The 16,586-nt window shown below is 45.7% G+C and overlaps 1 protein-coding gene across 1 annotated transcript; it reads left to right on the top strand.

The window, feature by feature from the left end:
• The first annotated feature begins 14,000 nt into the window (after positions 1–14,000).
• On the top strand, positions 14,001–15,563 carry LOC123397754 (transcription factor MYB44-like). Its single transcript, XM_045092290.1, has one exon. It carries the CDS (start codon positions 14,150–14,152, stop codon positions 15,131–15,133), a length of 984 nt encoding a protein of 327 aa, XP_044948225.1. The 5' UTR covers positions 14,001–14,149; the 3' UTR covers positions 15,134–15,563.
• The last annotated feature ends 1,023 nt before the right edge of the window (positions 15,564–16,586 follow it).

The raw sequence follows: 16,586 nt of genomic DNA, 5'->3' as shown, positions 1-16,586 counted from the left end.
AGGGCACCTATAGTGGAATCACGGTACCTTGCATCGTGCGAGGGCGTGAGGAGAATACGGTGGCCTTAGTGGCTTATTGGGGAGCATTGTGCCTCCACACCGCTCCAACGGAGACGTACTTCCTATCAAAGGGAAGGAACTTCGGTAACACATCCTCGTCTCCATCGGTTCCACTTGTGGTTATCTCTAACCATTACTTTGTGTATGTTTATGTTGTCATCTATCTCTTACTTGTCTTAGTAGCTCTTGTTGTTAGCTTCATTAGGGTTCACCCCATTGTTGTTATATTTGTGAACCCGTATGTTGTTTACCCTAACTTGCTAAGATTAATTAAAAAGTGGTCGTTTCCTATTCACCCCCCCCTCTAGTCAACCATATCGATCCTTTCATCATGTCTATGGTCAGGAAACCTTGACCATCTTTGATCAACGAGCTAGTCCCTGAGAGCCTCACTAGGGATAGTGTATTGTCTATGTATCCAAACATGTATTTGATTTTCCAATCAATACAATTCTAGCATGGATAATAAACTAGTATCATGAACAAGGAAATAATAATAACCAATTTATAATTGCCTTTAGGGCATATTTCCAACAATTTGGCCCTTGGAAGAGGTTTAGTCAACGGGTCTACCACATTCAGATCTGTATGTATTTTACAAATATCTATGTCCCCATCCTTGACCATTTCACGAATGGAGTTGAAGCAACGCTTGATGTGTTTGGTTCTATTGTGAAACCTGGATTCCTTTGCTAAGGCAATTGGTCCAGTGTTGTCACAAAAGATTGTCATTGGACCCGATGCACTGGGTATTACACCTAGATGAGATATGAACTCCTTCATCCAGACTCCTTCATGCGGTGCTTCTAAAGCAGCTATATACTTCACTTCACATCTAGATTCCGCCATGACGCTTTGCTTGGAACCGCACCAACTGATAGCTCCACCAATCAATATAAATATGTATCCGGTTTGTGACTTAGAGCCATCCAGAACAGTGTCAAAGCTAGCATCGACATAAACCTTTACGACGAGCTCTTTGTCAGCTCCATAAACGAGAAACATATCCTTGGTCCTTTTTAGGTACTTCAGAATATTCTTGACCGTTGTCCAGTGATCCATTCCTGGATTACTTTGGTACCTTCCTTCCAAACTTATGGCAAGGCACACATCAGATCTGGTACACAACATGGCATACATTATAGAACCTATGTTCAAGTGAAAGCACAATTGCTCCCTAAGGTGGTTTTGGTAATTAATCACAACATATGCATCATTGGACTAGAATTGTGTGGACATGCCCCTTTGATGCAAGGAAGGAATAAGATTGGCTAAACCTTCAAGCAAGAAGACCCTTCATTTTATACTTTATGTGAAATCACTTTGAGTCCATAGGAAAACCAATACTATTATATTCAAAATCGGTGTCACCAACATTTCCTACTCGACCATACCGATTTTACACTTAGACAGATCCTATGCCAAACCCACCATCTCGGTACAACAAACATTCCTATGGGTGCCACCGAGATTTGGTGACCAACATTATATTGAGATAATTTCAATTTTACGAATTTTAGAGTTTGAAATCGGTCTCACCGAGTTTGGAAACCAGTCTAGGTTATCGTATCGGTACCACCAAGATTCCTATATCGGTCACACCGAGAATTCAATAGTTGCCACATTTAGTGAAACTCGGTACCACCGAGATTCATTTCGGTGTCACCGAGTTGGGCAATAATGTTGTAACGGTTGGATTTTGGGGGATGCCTATATATATACCCCTCCACACCTACCTCTCACTCATTGAGGAAGCACTGTGTACACACTTCCACTTGAAAGATCCATTTTTCTAAGAGAGAGCCACCTACTCATATTTTGAGATCAAGAGTGAAAGGACGTGGATGTCGCCTAGAGGGGGGTGAATAGGCACTTTAAAATAATTACAATTTAGGCTTGAACAAATGCGGAATAGAACTAACGTTTAATATGTCAAGCACAAAACTTAAAACAACTAGGCTCACCTATGTGCACCAACAAGTTATGCTAAGCAAGATAAACAACTAAGTGATAGCAAGATATATGAATAGAAACAATATGGCTATCACAAAGTAAAGTGCATAATTAAAGGGTTTGGATAAGAGATAACCGAGGCACACGAAGACGACGATGTATCCCGAAGTTCACACCCTTGCGGATGCTAATCTCCGTTTGGAGCGGTGTGGAGACACAAGGCTCCCCAAGATACCACTAATGCCACCGTAATCTCCTCACACCCTCGCACAATGAAAGATGTCGTGATTCCACTAAGGTACCCTTGAGGGTGGTCACCGAACCCGTACAAACAAGGTTGGGGGAAATGTCCACAACTTAATTGGAGGCTCCCAACAACACCACGAAGCTTCACCACAATGGCATATGGCTTCGAGGTGACCACAATTACTCGGTGCAATCTCCACAACTTAATTGGAGACCCCGACGCTTGCCGAGAGCTTTACACCACAATGATTGAGCTCCGAGGCACCACCAAGCTTCGAGGGGTACCAAGTACCCAAGGGTAATAAGCTTCTCAACTTCTCACTTCCACGTATCACCGTGGAGAACTCAAACTGATGCAACTAATGCAATGGCAAGAACACACTAAGTGGTCAAGTCCCACACACTCAAATCCCTCCACAACAACAAAAGATATGGTGAAATATGAGAGGAATAACAAGGATCTCACAAAGAACTCCAAGATCTAGATCCAAGGGGTTCCCCTCACATAGAGGAGAAAGTGATTGGTGGAGATGTGCATCTAGATCTTCTCTCTCTTTTCCCTCAAGAACTAGCAGGAATCATTGGAGGGATTGAGAGTTAGCAAGATCTAAGAAGGTTAACAATGGGGGAAGAACACGAGCTCAACGGATAGATAAGGTCCAATGGGGAAGAAGACCTCCTTTATATAGTGGGGGAACGAATCCAACCGTTACCGCCACTCACAACCCAATTGGAGCGGTACTACCGCTCCCAGAATGTCCGAGGGAGTGGTACTACCGCCCGGGAGCGGTAGTAAAAAATTACTACCGCTCCAGGAGCGGTACGACCGCTGGCACGAGGAGCGGTACTACCGCTGGATACTTAAACTGCTCTAACTTTGGCATACGAACTCCGAATCGAGCAAACTCAAGCTTGTTGAATTCAAAACAACAAGAGCTATCCAACAATGACATAAAATGTTAAGAGTAAATTTCAATTATATAGAGAAGTGAGACCTCTATGAATGAAGAACCGACAAAAACTTCCAACATCGAAAACATCATAGAAGATGCATATGGACTCCATTTTTGATGAACTCGAGCTTGTCATGAAGATGACCATAAGCTATAAAACTCACAAGGATAAACACCAAACAAGAACCAAGAAATATGATGGAAGTATCCAAATGGTTTGAGCTCTCAACGAATGATACGATCAAGCTACTCACTTGAGAGCCCCCCTTGACAGTACGGTAATCTATCCTAAATAAGAAAACCTATCAAGGGCAAACCTATACCTTGCACCTAGTCATGTTGATCTAGATGATGATGATCTTGGCTTCCTCAAGATGGACCACCTTTCTTGATTTCCTTAGTTTGAGAAGACTAGTTGATTGCTCCCCCATACTCACTATGAGCAACTCTTCAGCACATCTTCACAAGTCCATTGCCACCACAATGGACGGAAACTTCAACCATGATATCTTCGTGATGCTCCACTTGAACTTGCACACCGCAATCTTGATGACAATCACCACTTGATGTCATCCTTCATAGGTTGAATGAGATCTTCCTCTTGACGCAAACCCATGAAGACACACCTAACCCCACATAGAACTCTCACAAGGACCATGGGAGAGTACACAAAAGCATTATGGACAATGCTTACCATAATATGGGATCACTTCATCCCTCTCGGTACATCTTGTACACTTTGTATGTTGATCATCTTGATTTACTCTTTGCTTAGTCTTGATGAACCTTGTGTATTTATGACCAATCTTTGGATAATACCTTGAATACCACCTTGGTCATCATATAAACTCCTTGACACCAATAGATGGACTTCAAGAAGTGCCTATGGACAAATCCTTCGAATATAACTTAAGGCAACGATTAGTCCATAGGGATTATCATCAATTTCCAAAACCACATATGGATAAATATGTTCTAACAAAGAGATTCCATTCCAACCATTTGAACCTTGATTTCTAGCCTCCCCAAGTTGCTTTCCACAAGATCAATCTCTCCTACCCCTGCCAAATCTGAGAGAGAGTGATTGAGTGTTGAGGAGACTATCTTTTGAAGCACAAGAGCAAATATTTCATCCTTCTACCACATCTATTACCTTTTGGAGGGTGGTGCCTCCTAGATTGGTTAGGTGTCACTTGGGTGCCTCCTCCTTAGTGTTGTGGAGTTGAACCAAGATGTTTGTAAGGGAAAGGAGATCGCCTACTTCATGAAGATCTACCGTGAGTGAGGCTAGTCTTGTGTGGATGGAAGCCGTGGTGGAATAAACAAGGCTGCTTCTTCGTAGACCCCTTGTGCATGGAGCCTTCTGTGGACTCTCACAGCCATTACCCTCTGTGGGTTGAAGTCTCCACTAACATGGACGTACGATAGCGCCACCTATCGGAACCATGCCAAAAATCGTCGTGTCAACCTTTGTGTTTGATCTCCCTACCTTATCATCTACTTTACACTTGCATGCTTTACTTTCCACTGCAATACTCTTAGATATGCATGTGTAGGGTGTACTTGACTAGTCTTAATTGCTAACACTTGCCCACACTTAAAATTGGGAAAAGGGCAAGTTTTTATCTTGTCAAGTAGTCTAATCACCCCCCCCTCTAGACATACTTTCGATCCTACAAGTGGTATCAGAGCTTTTGTCTCCATTGCATTGGTTTCACAACCTAGGAGAGTATGTCGTCTAGTGAGGGAAATTGTCACCGTAGATGTCCATATTTCGATGACAGTAATTTTGCTAGTTGGAAGCATAAGATGAAAATGCATATTCTTGGTCATAATCCTGTTGTTTGGGATGTTGTTCGTGTTGGTGTGCAAGGTGATTTCTTCGGAGAAGGAAGAGAACCAAATCGTGATGCCACAACAGAAGAACTGAAGATGTTGCAATTCAATGCTCAAGCCAGTGATATCATGTTCAACTGCTTGTGTGTCGAAGAATTCAACAAAATCAGTCGCCTTGAGAATGCAAAGGAAATTTGGGATATTGTTAGAGCACATTTCTCTATATGTGGTTTCGGTAATTGATGACAATCCATATATACTAGTGGTTGCATTGAGTTATATTTATTTGTCCATAGGCACTTCTTGAAGTCCATCTGTTGGTTTCAAGGAGTTTATTTGATGACCAAGGTGGTATTCAAAGTATTATCCAAAGACTGGTCATAAAGACACAAGGTTGATCAAGACTAAGCAAAGAGTAAATCAAGATGATCAACACACATAGTGTACAAGATGTACCAAGAGGAATCAAGTGATCTCATGGTATGGTAAGCATTGTCCATAACACTTTTGTGTACTAACCCATGGTCTTCGTGAGAGTTCTATGTGGGGTTAAGTGTGTTTCCATGGGTTTGCATCAAGAGGAAGATCTCACTCAATCTATGAAGGATGACATCAAGTGGTGATCCTCATCAATATTGCGGTGTGCAAGTTCAAGTGGAGCATCACGAAGATATCATGTTTGAAGCTTGTCGTCCATTGTGGTGGCAATGGATTTGTGAAGATGTGCTGAAGAGTGGCTCACCCATAGTGAGTATGGGGGAGCAATCGATTGGTATTCAACAAACCAACGCAATCAAGAAAGGTGGTCCATCTTGAGGAAGCCAAGATCATCGTCACCTAGCTCAAGAGGACTAGGTGCAAGGTACAGGTTTGCCCTTGATAGGTTTCTCTATTGTAGGATAAATTGTCGTACTGTCAAGGGGGGCTCTCAAGTGAGTAGCTTGATCGTATCGTTCGTTGAGTACTCAAACCATTTGCATCCTTGCATCATATTTCTTGGTTCTTGTTTTATGTTTCTATTTGTGAGTTTTAGAGCTTATGGTCATCTTCATGACAAGCTCGAGTTCATCGAAAACAGAGTCCATATGCATCTTCTATGATGTTTTCGATGTTGGAAGTTTTTGTCGGTTCTTCATTCGTAGAGGTCTCACATCTCTATATCATTGGCATATTCACATCTGCATTTTCACATTGCTGTTTGGATAACTCTTGTCCTCCTCAATACAACAAGCTTGAGTTTGTTCCATTCGGAGCTCATATGCGGAAGTTATGGCAGTTTGAGTGGCCAACGGTAGTATGGCAGGTGCGAGTGGTAGTACCGCTCTTGGAGCGGTAGTAGTTTTTACTACCGTGCCGTTGGACTTTTGCACAACCGCACCCTCAGCGGTGGTAGGCACGGAAGTAATTTTTTACTATCGTGGTTGGTGAACCTAGCAGCGGTAGTACCACTCTGCTCGGGTTGTGAGTGGGGGTAACGGTTGGATTCTTTCCCCCACTATATAAAGAAGGTCGTCTTCCCCATTGGACTTTATCCATTCGTTGAGCTCGTGTTCTTCCCCCATTGTTGACCTTCTTAGAGCTTGCTAACTCTCAATCCCTCCAATGATTCTTGCTAGTTCTTGAGGGCAAAGATAGAGGAGATCTAGATTCACATCTCCACCAATCACTTTCTCCTCTATGTGAGAGGAACCCCTTGGATCTTCATCTTGGAGTTCTTTGTGAGCTCCTTGTTCTTCCTCTCATATTTTTCCATAGCTTTTGTTTTTGTGGAGGGATTTGAGTGTGAGGGACTTGACCACTTCGTGTGTTCTTGCCATTGCATTAGTTGCACCGGTTTGAGTTCTCCACAGTGATATGTGGAAGTGAGAAGTTGAGTAGCTTGTTACCCTTGGGTACTTGGTACCCCTAGAGATTGTTCTTCGTGGATGCTTTGGCATCCTAGAAGCTTGGTGGTGCCTCAAAGCTCAATCATTGTGGTGTAAAGCTCCGGGAAAGCTTCGGGGTTTCCAATTAAGTTGTGAAGATTGCCCCGAGCATTTGTGGTCACCTCAAAGCCATATGCCATTGTGGTGATGCTTCGTGGTGTTGTTGGGAGCCACCAATTAAGTTGTGGAGATTGCCCCAACCTTGTTTGTACGGGTTCGGTGACCGCCCTCAAGGGTCCCTTACTGGAATCATGACATCTTGCATTGTGCGAGGGCATGAGGAGATTACGGTGGCCTTAGTGGCATCTTGGGGAGCATTGTGCCTCCACACCGCTCCAAACAGAGATTAGCATCTGCAAGGGTGTGAATTTCGGGATACATCATTGTCTCTGCGTGCCTTAGTTATCTCTTACCCGATCCCTTTACTTATGCACTTTACTTTGTGGTAGCCATATTGTTTCTTGTTATATATCTTGCTATCACTTAGTTGGTTATCTTGCTTAGCATAAGTTGTTGGTGCACATAGGTGAGCGTAGTTGTTTTAGGTTTTGTGCTTGACAAATTAAACGTTAGTTTTATTCCGCATTTGTTCAAGCCTAAACCGTAATCATTTTAAAGCGCCTATTCACCCCCTCAAGGCGACATCCACGTCCTTTTAGATACTTTGATTTATATGCACGAAGGTACCGATTCTGTCAGAGAATCTAAGTAGGATGTGCTTCAAAGTCAGCTTGAAAAGTTCAAGATGAAGGATGGTGAAGGATTCGCTGAGATGTATTCTAGGTTGGCTCTCATCAAAAATGAGATTGCCGGCTTAGGAAGCGAAGAGATGACCATTCATCATCGAGAAGATACTTAGAGCTTTGGATGGAAGATACGACACCGTGTGCACATTAATTCAAATGATGTGCAACTACAAGGATCTCAAGCCTACTAAAGTCATTGGAAGGATTTTTTTCTCATGAAATGTCTCTCGGAGACAAAGATGAGTTCCACAACAAGTCAAGCGCTGCTTACAAAGCTTTAGTCGATGCTCCCGCTACTTCAAGTGATAACCTTGTTACCAATGAATAGATCAGCCTTGGTCGGAAAATTCAACAAGTTCTACAAGAGTAGAGGCAAAGAGAGAAGCTCAAGCTCAAGATATGATGAGAAGCGTTTGTCTAGTCGTGACCGAAACTGCTACAACTGTGGAAAGCGCGGACACTTCTCCAATGGGTGCTCGGCTACCCACAAACAAAGAGAAGAGTCACCTAGAAGACGAAGCTCAAGAGCTGAGCCACCTCGCAAGGAGAGAAGGAGTAGAGAAGATCATTATGAAGGTGATATCAAGATGAGAGAGTTGACACCCTTTGTCAATCAGTTAAAGCATGAAGTTGATGCAGTGCACACTCCTAGCTCCAGCCGTGGTGATGATGATTATACATTTCTCCCAACTACGACTCAGTTCAGGACCCAGACCAGATCTATAGCTATTACAGTTCCAGAGTCCAGACCAGATCTATAGTTGTTACAGTTCCAGAGTCCAGACCATCTTCATCACCCCAAGCATCAGCTCCATCAGCTCCATCAACTCCACCAGCTCCTGCAGCTCCAGTGTCTACACCACCACCTTAGAGGACATCTGTTGAAGCCTTCGCCGACTCTCTCCTATCGACTCCATCAACTGCTACCAGAGGAGATCGAGCCTAGAGCAACGCTTAGTTCCAGACCTTTGAACTTTTTTGGTAACTTGTTGCCTAACGTGGAGAGTTGTATAGATCAATATGGCTGAGAGAGAGAGAGAGAGAGAGAGGGAGAGAGAGAGAGTTGTTTTATTGCTCTCTTTGGTTTCTAAAAACATCAGGTCTTTTGGATGTCTTAACTATATTGTGTTTGATCATACACTTTGATTGTTTATGCTACCATTTCATACCTTTGAGCTATCTATATGATGACCATTCACTCATTTGGTTGGTGTTTTGTGCATTACTATTCATTCATATCATTTATGCGCACCACCAAAATGTATGTGACACGGAAGACTGACCCATGCTCCTAATCCATTGTGCATTTGCATTCAAACGCAAATTTAGAATAATGCACAAATTTAGGGGGAGCTCTTGCTTATCACATACTTCTCAAAGAGACGATGCTATTCACTGATTATATCTTGCGTCGAAACTTTGATTTATATGTTGTCGTAAATTACCAAAAATGGGGAGATTGAAAACACAACTTCTCCCTAAGGTGGGTTTGGTAATTAATGACAACATATGTGTCACTGATCCAATGATTCCATCTAGTATATTTTAGGAAAAGTTCAATGATGCATTGGCTAAGGATTGTGAGGAGAACCCCTAGATGCAAGGAACATCTATTGGCAACAAGCTTGAAGACTCTACAAATTATATTTTGTGAGAAATCACATTTGAGTCCATAGGAAAGCCAATACTATTAAAAGGGGGTGAGGTGGTTGTGATGATCTGGTTTCTCAAGTGCTTAGAGATAGCCACCAAAAATAATCATGAGATTATCCCACAAATATTTTGTCACAATCCACGTAGTCCAAAATTCGGTCCCACCAACTTTCCATTCGGCCCTATCGAGTTTTCCACTAGATAGATCCCATGCCAAACCCTAGCATCTCGGTGACACGAACATTCTATTCGGTGCAACCGAAATCAGTGAACAACTTTATAGTTAGCCATTCTCAAGAATCATAATTTCCGAGTTTTAGGAACTGCTCTCACCGAGATTTGGAAAATGCCTAGGACACCCATATCGGTACCACCGAGAATTATCTATCGGTCTCACCGAAAAGACAAAATTTGCCACATTTTGCACTAGTCGGTGCCACTCAGTTTCACCTCGGTTTCACCGAGTTGGGCAATAATGTTGTAATGGTTGGATTTTTGAAGATTCCCATATATACACCTCCACCACCTCTCATTCGTACAGGAAGCACTCAGAACACTCTTACACTTGTCATATCAATTTTTCTGACAGAGAACCACCCACTCATGTGTTGAGATCAAGATATTCTAATCCTACCATTTGAATCTTGATTTCTAGCCTCCCAAGTTGCTTTTCACCCAATCAATCTCTTTCACCCAAACTAAATCTAGAGAGAGTGATAGAGTGTTGAGGAGATTATCTTTTGAAGCACAAGAGCAAGGAGTTCATGGTACTAGCGCATCTATTACCTTTTGGAGAGTGGTGTCTCCTAGGTTGGTTAGGTTTCGCTTGGGAGCCTCCTACTTCAGGTTGTGGAGTTGAACCAAAAAGTTTGTAAGGGCAAGGATATCCTCTACTTCATGAAGATCTACCTTGAGTGAGGCTTGTCCTTCGTGGATGTAAGCCTAGATCGAATAGACAAGGTTGCTTCTTCGTGGACCCTTCGTGGGTTGAGCCCTCCGCGGACTCACGTGACTGTTACCCTCCATGGGTTGAAGTCTCCATCAACGTGGACATACAATAGCACCACCTATCGGAACCACGCCAAAAATCGTCGTGTCAATCTTTATGTTTGATCTTCCTATTCCTACCCTCTATTTACATGTGCATGTCTTTACTTTCCGCTGCTATACTCTTAAATTTGCATCTGTAGGATGTGCTTGACTTGCGACAATTGTTAAAACTTGCCCACAACTAAAATTGGAAAAAGGTTAAGTTTTTATTTGGTCAAGTAGTCTAATCACCCTCTCTAGACATACTTCGGATCCTATACCTCTGCAACCTTCTAACCTCTTCTTAATGCTTTGACAATTTAGTAAGAACTCTTCCACTCTAAGTTTAGATGTGCCAAGAGGAAATCCTAGATAAGTGAATGGAAAACTTCCTTGCTTGAGACATGATATTTACCTATAAGACTAATTATTCAATAGGGACATTGACATGAACCATCACATACTTTCTATAATTGATATTTCACCTAGTTTGAGCAGCATAATGTTGAAGGAGAATTTTAGCTTGTCCTAATTGTTCTTCTGCAACACACATCACTAAGATGCTATCATCGACATATTGAATTATAGGGAAGTTAGGACATGAATTGATAGACATAGGTGTTGTGATAAGATTGAGATGCATTGCCTCTTTAAGAGTGGATTGCAGAAGATCAACAACAAACACAAAGATGAGTGAGACTGGAGAGATAAGGTCCCTTTGGTTGACGCCTCTTTTTACAATGAAAATGTTTACCGACGTCCCATTTAGAAGGACCGAAGAACTACAAGAAGATAAAATCATGTTTGATCTAGTTCAGGCATTTTGTCTCATGTTCTATCATGTCAAATGCCTTTCGAACGTCAAGTTTTGGCACAATAACCTTTTTCTTGGATTGTTTAGACTGGAACATGTACTCAAAAGGCCATGCCAAGCAGACTCCTTTTCTTCACGAATATGTAAAGCTTATGTATCTTCCATTGATAGAAGAAGTTGAAATGAGTACAAGAAAGGCTACACCACATGGCACAACCATAAGAAGATGTAAACATAGTGTCTAGAGCAGAGAGGAATGAAATGCTAGACCCAAACAAAAACTACACCACAACGTTAAACTACCCTAACAATGAACAACCTAAAACTAAGCGATGTACCAAATCTCTAAATACACCACTAGACATGCCACGAGTACTCAAGACGACGCCTTCAAAAAGGATAACGAAGTCACCATCCGATCCGAGGAACCGGATCAGGGGTTTTCCTGGATAATCGAAAGGGGCACAGAGAAAGTCCATACACGTGTCTTCGCTGCCGAGCAGTATTTGATAGGCTTGGATTTTTTAAAACATAATAGTTGATGTGCAGCGGCCAAGGAATATCTCCTTATAGTCTATTTGTGAGAAGATTCGTGGTGATTTTGATGACAGAGGTGAAAGAGCAGATTTGAAATTCTGCCTTTTCATACTGCCTGTTTTATAGTTCCCGGCGTAACCCTCGAGCTCCTGTGTGCTCCTCAACGTAATCCGACGGGAACTAGCAAAAATGAAATAATAAAACAGTAAGAGAATGATTGACATAGCACGACTTCCGCGCCAGAAAAAGAAGGCGGTAGGAGGAAAAGAAAGGTTAAGCATACATTTCTCGTTGTGGTTGAGATGAAATTGTCGCTAGCATTGCTTCCATGCAACGTCGATGTGACTGGCGAGGTGCAGCCACAGCCATGGGTCCATGAGGAACAAACGCAGAGAGACAAAAATATGATGGCACTCCTACTTGCGTTGATTATTATTAGGATTTGATAGGGGGAGTCTGGATTTGACGCGGTTTGGCTTGGGCTTGGGCTTGGGCTAGCTGCCAAAACCGGAAAGCTTGTGTATCACCTTAATAGTAGTGGTACTATAGCCATAGCTGTTTTTGTTAGGCTTAAGATTAAGATGTGGAATTGGAGACGGTCATTGCGCGGGGCGGTTGGTGCAGGCTGGGCTTTCAGATGTTTGGAATAGGATGGAGACGCGCGACAAGTTGGTTGACGCAGCTATCCCGGGCGTTTGTTCGTTAGTATTAATCGGAGCATCGCTCTAGCCTGTGTGTGTGTGTGACGCACAAGGAAGGAAGCACGGCACAGCACAGGCGCGCTATAAGCTAGTATAGCTGAGACGTGAGACCCGTCACCGACCCAGAGAAGAGAAGAGGAGGAATGAAGGTTGCGGCCCGTCGATCATGGCGGTGCTTTTCAGCTGCTGTTAGTTGCGGCGTGCCGTCCTGGTAGTTAGTCGGGCTCTCCTCTATTCTCCCTCAGGCCGGTAGAAGTGTAACGCAAACGAAACGAAAGGAAAGGAGAGGGAGGAAGAAGAGCGGTCGTGGTCGGATCGCGGGAGGAGGAGACGTCTCGATCCCTCGGACGGGGACACGCGCGGGCAGCAACCAACCGCATGCAGATTGGACGCAAGCAAGCCCGCCCGCCCTCCACTCACCGGCAACGGGTGGTTCCTTCGTACACATCCGTTTCCGATAGATCGAAACAAAACCGTTTCCGGAACACGGCTTGCACGGCGCTGCGTCCGTCATCAACGACGGACGCCCTACCACGTCCATGCACCCCGGTTTTAAATTTGCCGGGTTTGTTTTGTTTCGGAGCAGTCGGTTGCAGTTCAGTGGAGCGGACTGGGGGTGGGGTGGGGTGGGCCACCGATCCCAATCCCGCGACCACGCCTCCTCAACTCCCAACGGCCACGACGACTCACCAGCAGCGTCGCACCGTTCCAACACCAATTCCCTTTTCCTTCCTTCCTCTATTTGCCTGTCATCACGTCCCAAAAGAAAGGAAGAAAGATAAAAAGACAGCGAAATACCAGCAGGAACCGGTAGCTCGTTATATGCCTCAGACGTTACCGTAGGATATCTGGCATGGTATCTGAACTGAACGAATTACCACTGCCAGGCTAGATATGTACTCTGCTCTACGTAGCACTCCGCATAATCAGGTTATTAAGTGGTACGTAGCAAAAAAGACAAGGCATTTTCCTGTGCGAAAGGTGCGCCACACGCGTGTGCGTGTGGAAATGACGCGGACGGAGACGGTTTTGCTTGCGACGCATGGCATGCATGGAGACGGCGCGGGATTCAAATTTGTGCTGGGCGAAACAAATCCTCACGTCGCCATACGCGCCGATTAAAAAGCCGAAAATCAGGAAATTCCTACTATCCCCAACAAATACTTACATACTCCTCGGTCACTTGAATCTGTTACTAGAAATAATAGTACCAGAAATGAATATGAATAGCAGAGGTCGTTTCGGTTGGAAGCGATGGCCGGGAAGAGAGATAGATAGATATTATTTTGCGCCTGCCTCCCCATCCCCATCCCTATCCCTATCCATCCGTCCATAACATAACCACACGTAGGCGTTGGAGCAGGAAGAGTCATTTCGGGTTTCAGTTGGGGAGCGTTTATATGGGATGGTAGCGACGCCGCGTGTCCCGGGGCCAGCTGTACCCACGTCCCCCCCTTCCCTCCCCTGCTGGGCTGGAACCCGTTCACCGTCGCCTCCAGTCCCAGGTATATATCCTCCCCCTGCCCCCTCCGCTCCCCTCACTCCATCCTTCCTCTGTCTCCTTCCTTCCTCCCTCCACTTCTCCACCGCACCACCACCACCACATTATTTCGGTAACCCACCACCCGTAGCAGGGAGCGGTTACTACGCACACGTACATCCATCGATCGATCGATCGATCTACGGGCGGCGAGTCATGGCGGCGTGCAGAGGAGGAGGAGGAGGGGGCGGCAAGGACGTGGACCGGATCAAGGGCCCGTGGAGCCCGGAGGAGGACGACGCGCTGCAGCGGCTGGTGGGACGCCACGGGGCGCGCAACTGGTCGCTCATCAGCAAGTCCATCCCGGGGCGGTCCGGCAAGTCGTGCCGCCTCCGGTGGTGCAACCAGCTCTCGCCGCAGGTGGAGCACCGCCCCTTCACCCCCGACGAGGACGACACCATCCTCCGCGCCCACGCAAGGTTCGGCAACAAGTGGGCCACCATCGCCCGCCTGCTCTCCGGCCGCACCGACAACGCCATCAAGAACCACTGGAACTCCACGCTCAAGCGCAAGTACTCCTCATCATCCTCGGCGTCCGCCTCCGCCTCCGCCTCCGCCTCGCCCGGTGATGACGCGGTCGACGACGACCGCCGCCCGCTGAAGCGGACCAGCAGCGACGGGTACCCGGGGCTCTGCTTCAGCCCCGGCAGCCCGTCGGGATCGGACCTCAGCGACTCCAGCCACCAGAGCCTCCCCTCCGTCATGCCGTCCGCCGCCTCGCACCAGCCGCACGTCTACCGCCCGGTTGCGCGGGCCGGCGGGGTGGTCGTGCTCCCGACGGCAACTCCTCAGCCCTCGCCTCCGTCTCCACCGCCGCCGCCCCCTCCTCCTCCTCCGGCGACGTCCCTCTCGCTCTCGCTCTCCCTGCCCGGCTTGGACGCGCCCGAGCCAGCCCCGGTGGCGCAGCCTATGCCCATGCCCATGCCGCCACCTCCTGTTCCTGCTCCTGTACAGCCCGCCGCAGCGCCTCAGATGCCGCCCCCGTCCATGCCGTTCCATCTCCAGCCGCCCCCGCCGCCTCAACCACGCGCGGCGGCGCCCTTCAACGGGGAGTTCCTGTCGATGATGCAGGAGATGATCCGGATCGAAGTCCGGAACTACATGTCCGGCTTCCACCCCCGGTCGCCGACAAGCGCTTGACGACCATGGCCAACATCGAGTACCAGCACGCAAACAAGAAGCAGCATCTCGAGAACAAACCAAGATCAGTCTGCCTGCCTGCTCGACTCAAGAGAAGCAATTAATGAAAGAGGCGGCAAGTGAAGAGGAGAGGCGAAGAAGAAGAAGGCCTGTTTAGATCTTGATCTTGTTTCCCAACAATAATTCCTTAGTTCCATGTGTCTTGATTAGTTTCGTTTTCCTTGCTCGAGATCGATCGATCGATCATGGCAGTTCGTTGGCTGTCGAGAGACTGAGACGGAGAAAACTTCGTGACTAGTGTGCCGAATAAGCTAGGCAGTGCAGAGGCAAACATGTTGCTTGCTGGATAGAGACTTGTTTTTTGTACAGAGGAAAGGGAAAAAGAAATCAAACGAGACGGGGGGAAAAAGGCGAGGCCAAGTTCAGTTCACATGGATGGATGGATCACATCTGATCTGCTTGCTTCTTCAGTTCCGTTTCACTGCTGGCACTCCGGAGTTCCGTTTCACTGCTTGCTTTGGTAGTACAAAGTCGTTTGGTTTCGTTTCCGTGGTGCTGTGCTTTGCTTTGCTAGTCGTACGTAGTAGGTGCACATTTCAGTTTTGGGGTTGTTTTTGTGGTTGGAGTGTCTGGTTTGGGGAGCAGGGGAGAATGGGCGAGCGACGAAACGGAATTATGGTGGGATCGGCAGTGGAGAATGGGCGAGCGACAGCTAACTGACTGCCTCCCTGTTGCGCACCCTCTCTCTCTCTCTGCTTTTTTAATTTTATTTACTGAGGATTGGTATTATTTTGACGTGGGGGCGATTGATGGACGGATGGGAGAGGAGAACGTGTGGGAATGGCGGAAAGGGAGCTTTGAAACGGCAGCTGGCTAGCTTAACAAGGCAACGCAACGCAGCGCAGCGCAAAGTGAAAGTTATCCAGACGACACAACTCACATGACGGACTGACCGCTTGCATTATTGTCCCAGAAAGACGGAGGAACAAGTAAGCTCTGACTGAAGTAGCTGCTGCTGTGCTAAAACTAGTCAAGTTGCAGTTTGTTTCTGGTTTTCAAACCGTCTCCACGCCCGCCCACGACTCTTCCAGCAAGCTACGTCTCCTCCAGAGCCCCCTCTAGTCTAGAATCATGGCACCACCAAATGAACTTGCTGTAATTCCATCGGAACTATATACTTTTTCTCTGTAAACTAGTATAAAACGTCTAGATATAAATATTTTATTCTGAGAATAGTGATTTAAACATTGAAGGCATATTTCTTTACCTCACAACAGGTACAGTAATTTCTTCGTCTGGGTGTATAAGTCGTCCTATGAAAATCAAATAATATAAAAGACTTAAACGTGGTACCTTAACTTTTATCATTTTTTTTATGAATAATAAATCAATCAATAAAGACACGTGCATGTTTTCAATGACTTAGACTAACTAAAACAACATATGTTGATCA

The sequence above is a fragment of the Hordeum vulgare genome, chromosome 5H (genome assembly GCF_904849725.1).
Source record: "Hordeum vulgare subsp. vulgare chromosome 5H, MorexV3_pseudomolecules_assembly, whole genome shotgun sequence".
NCBI lineage: Eukaryota > Viridiplantae > Streptophyta > Magnoliopsida > Poales > Poaceae > Hordeum > Hordeum vulgare.
The sequence above is the reverse complement of the archived record's forward strand: the minus strand, read 5'-3'. Positions and strand labels throughout refer to the sequence as shown.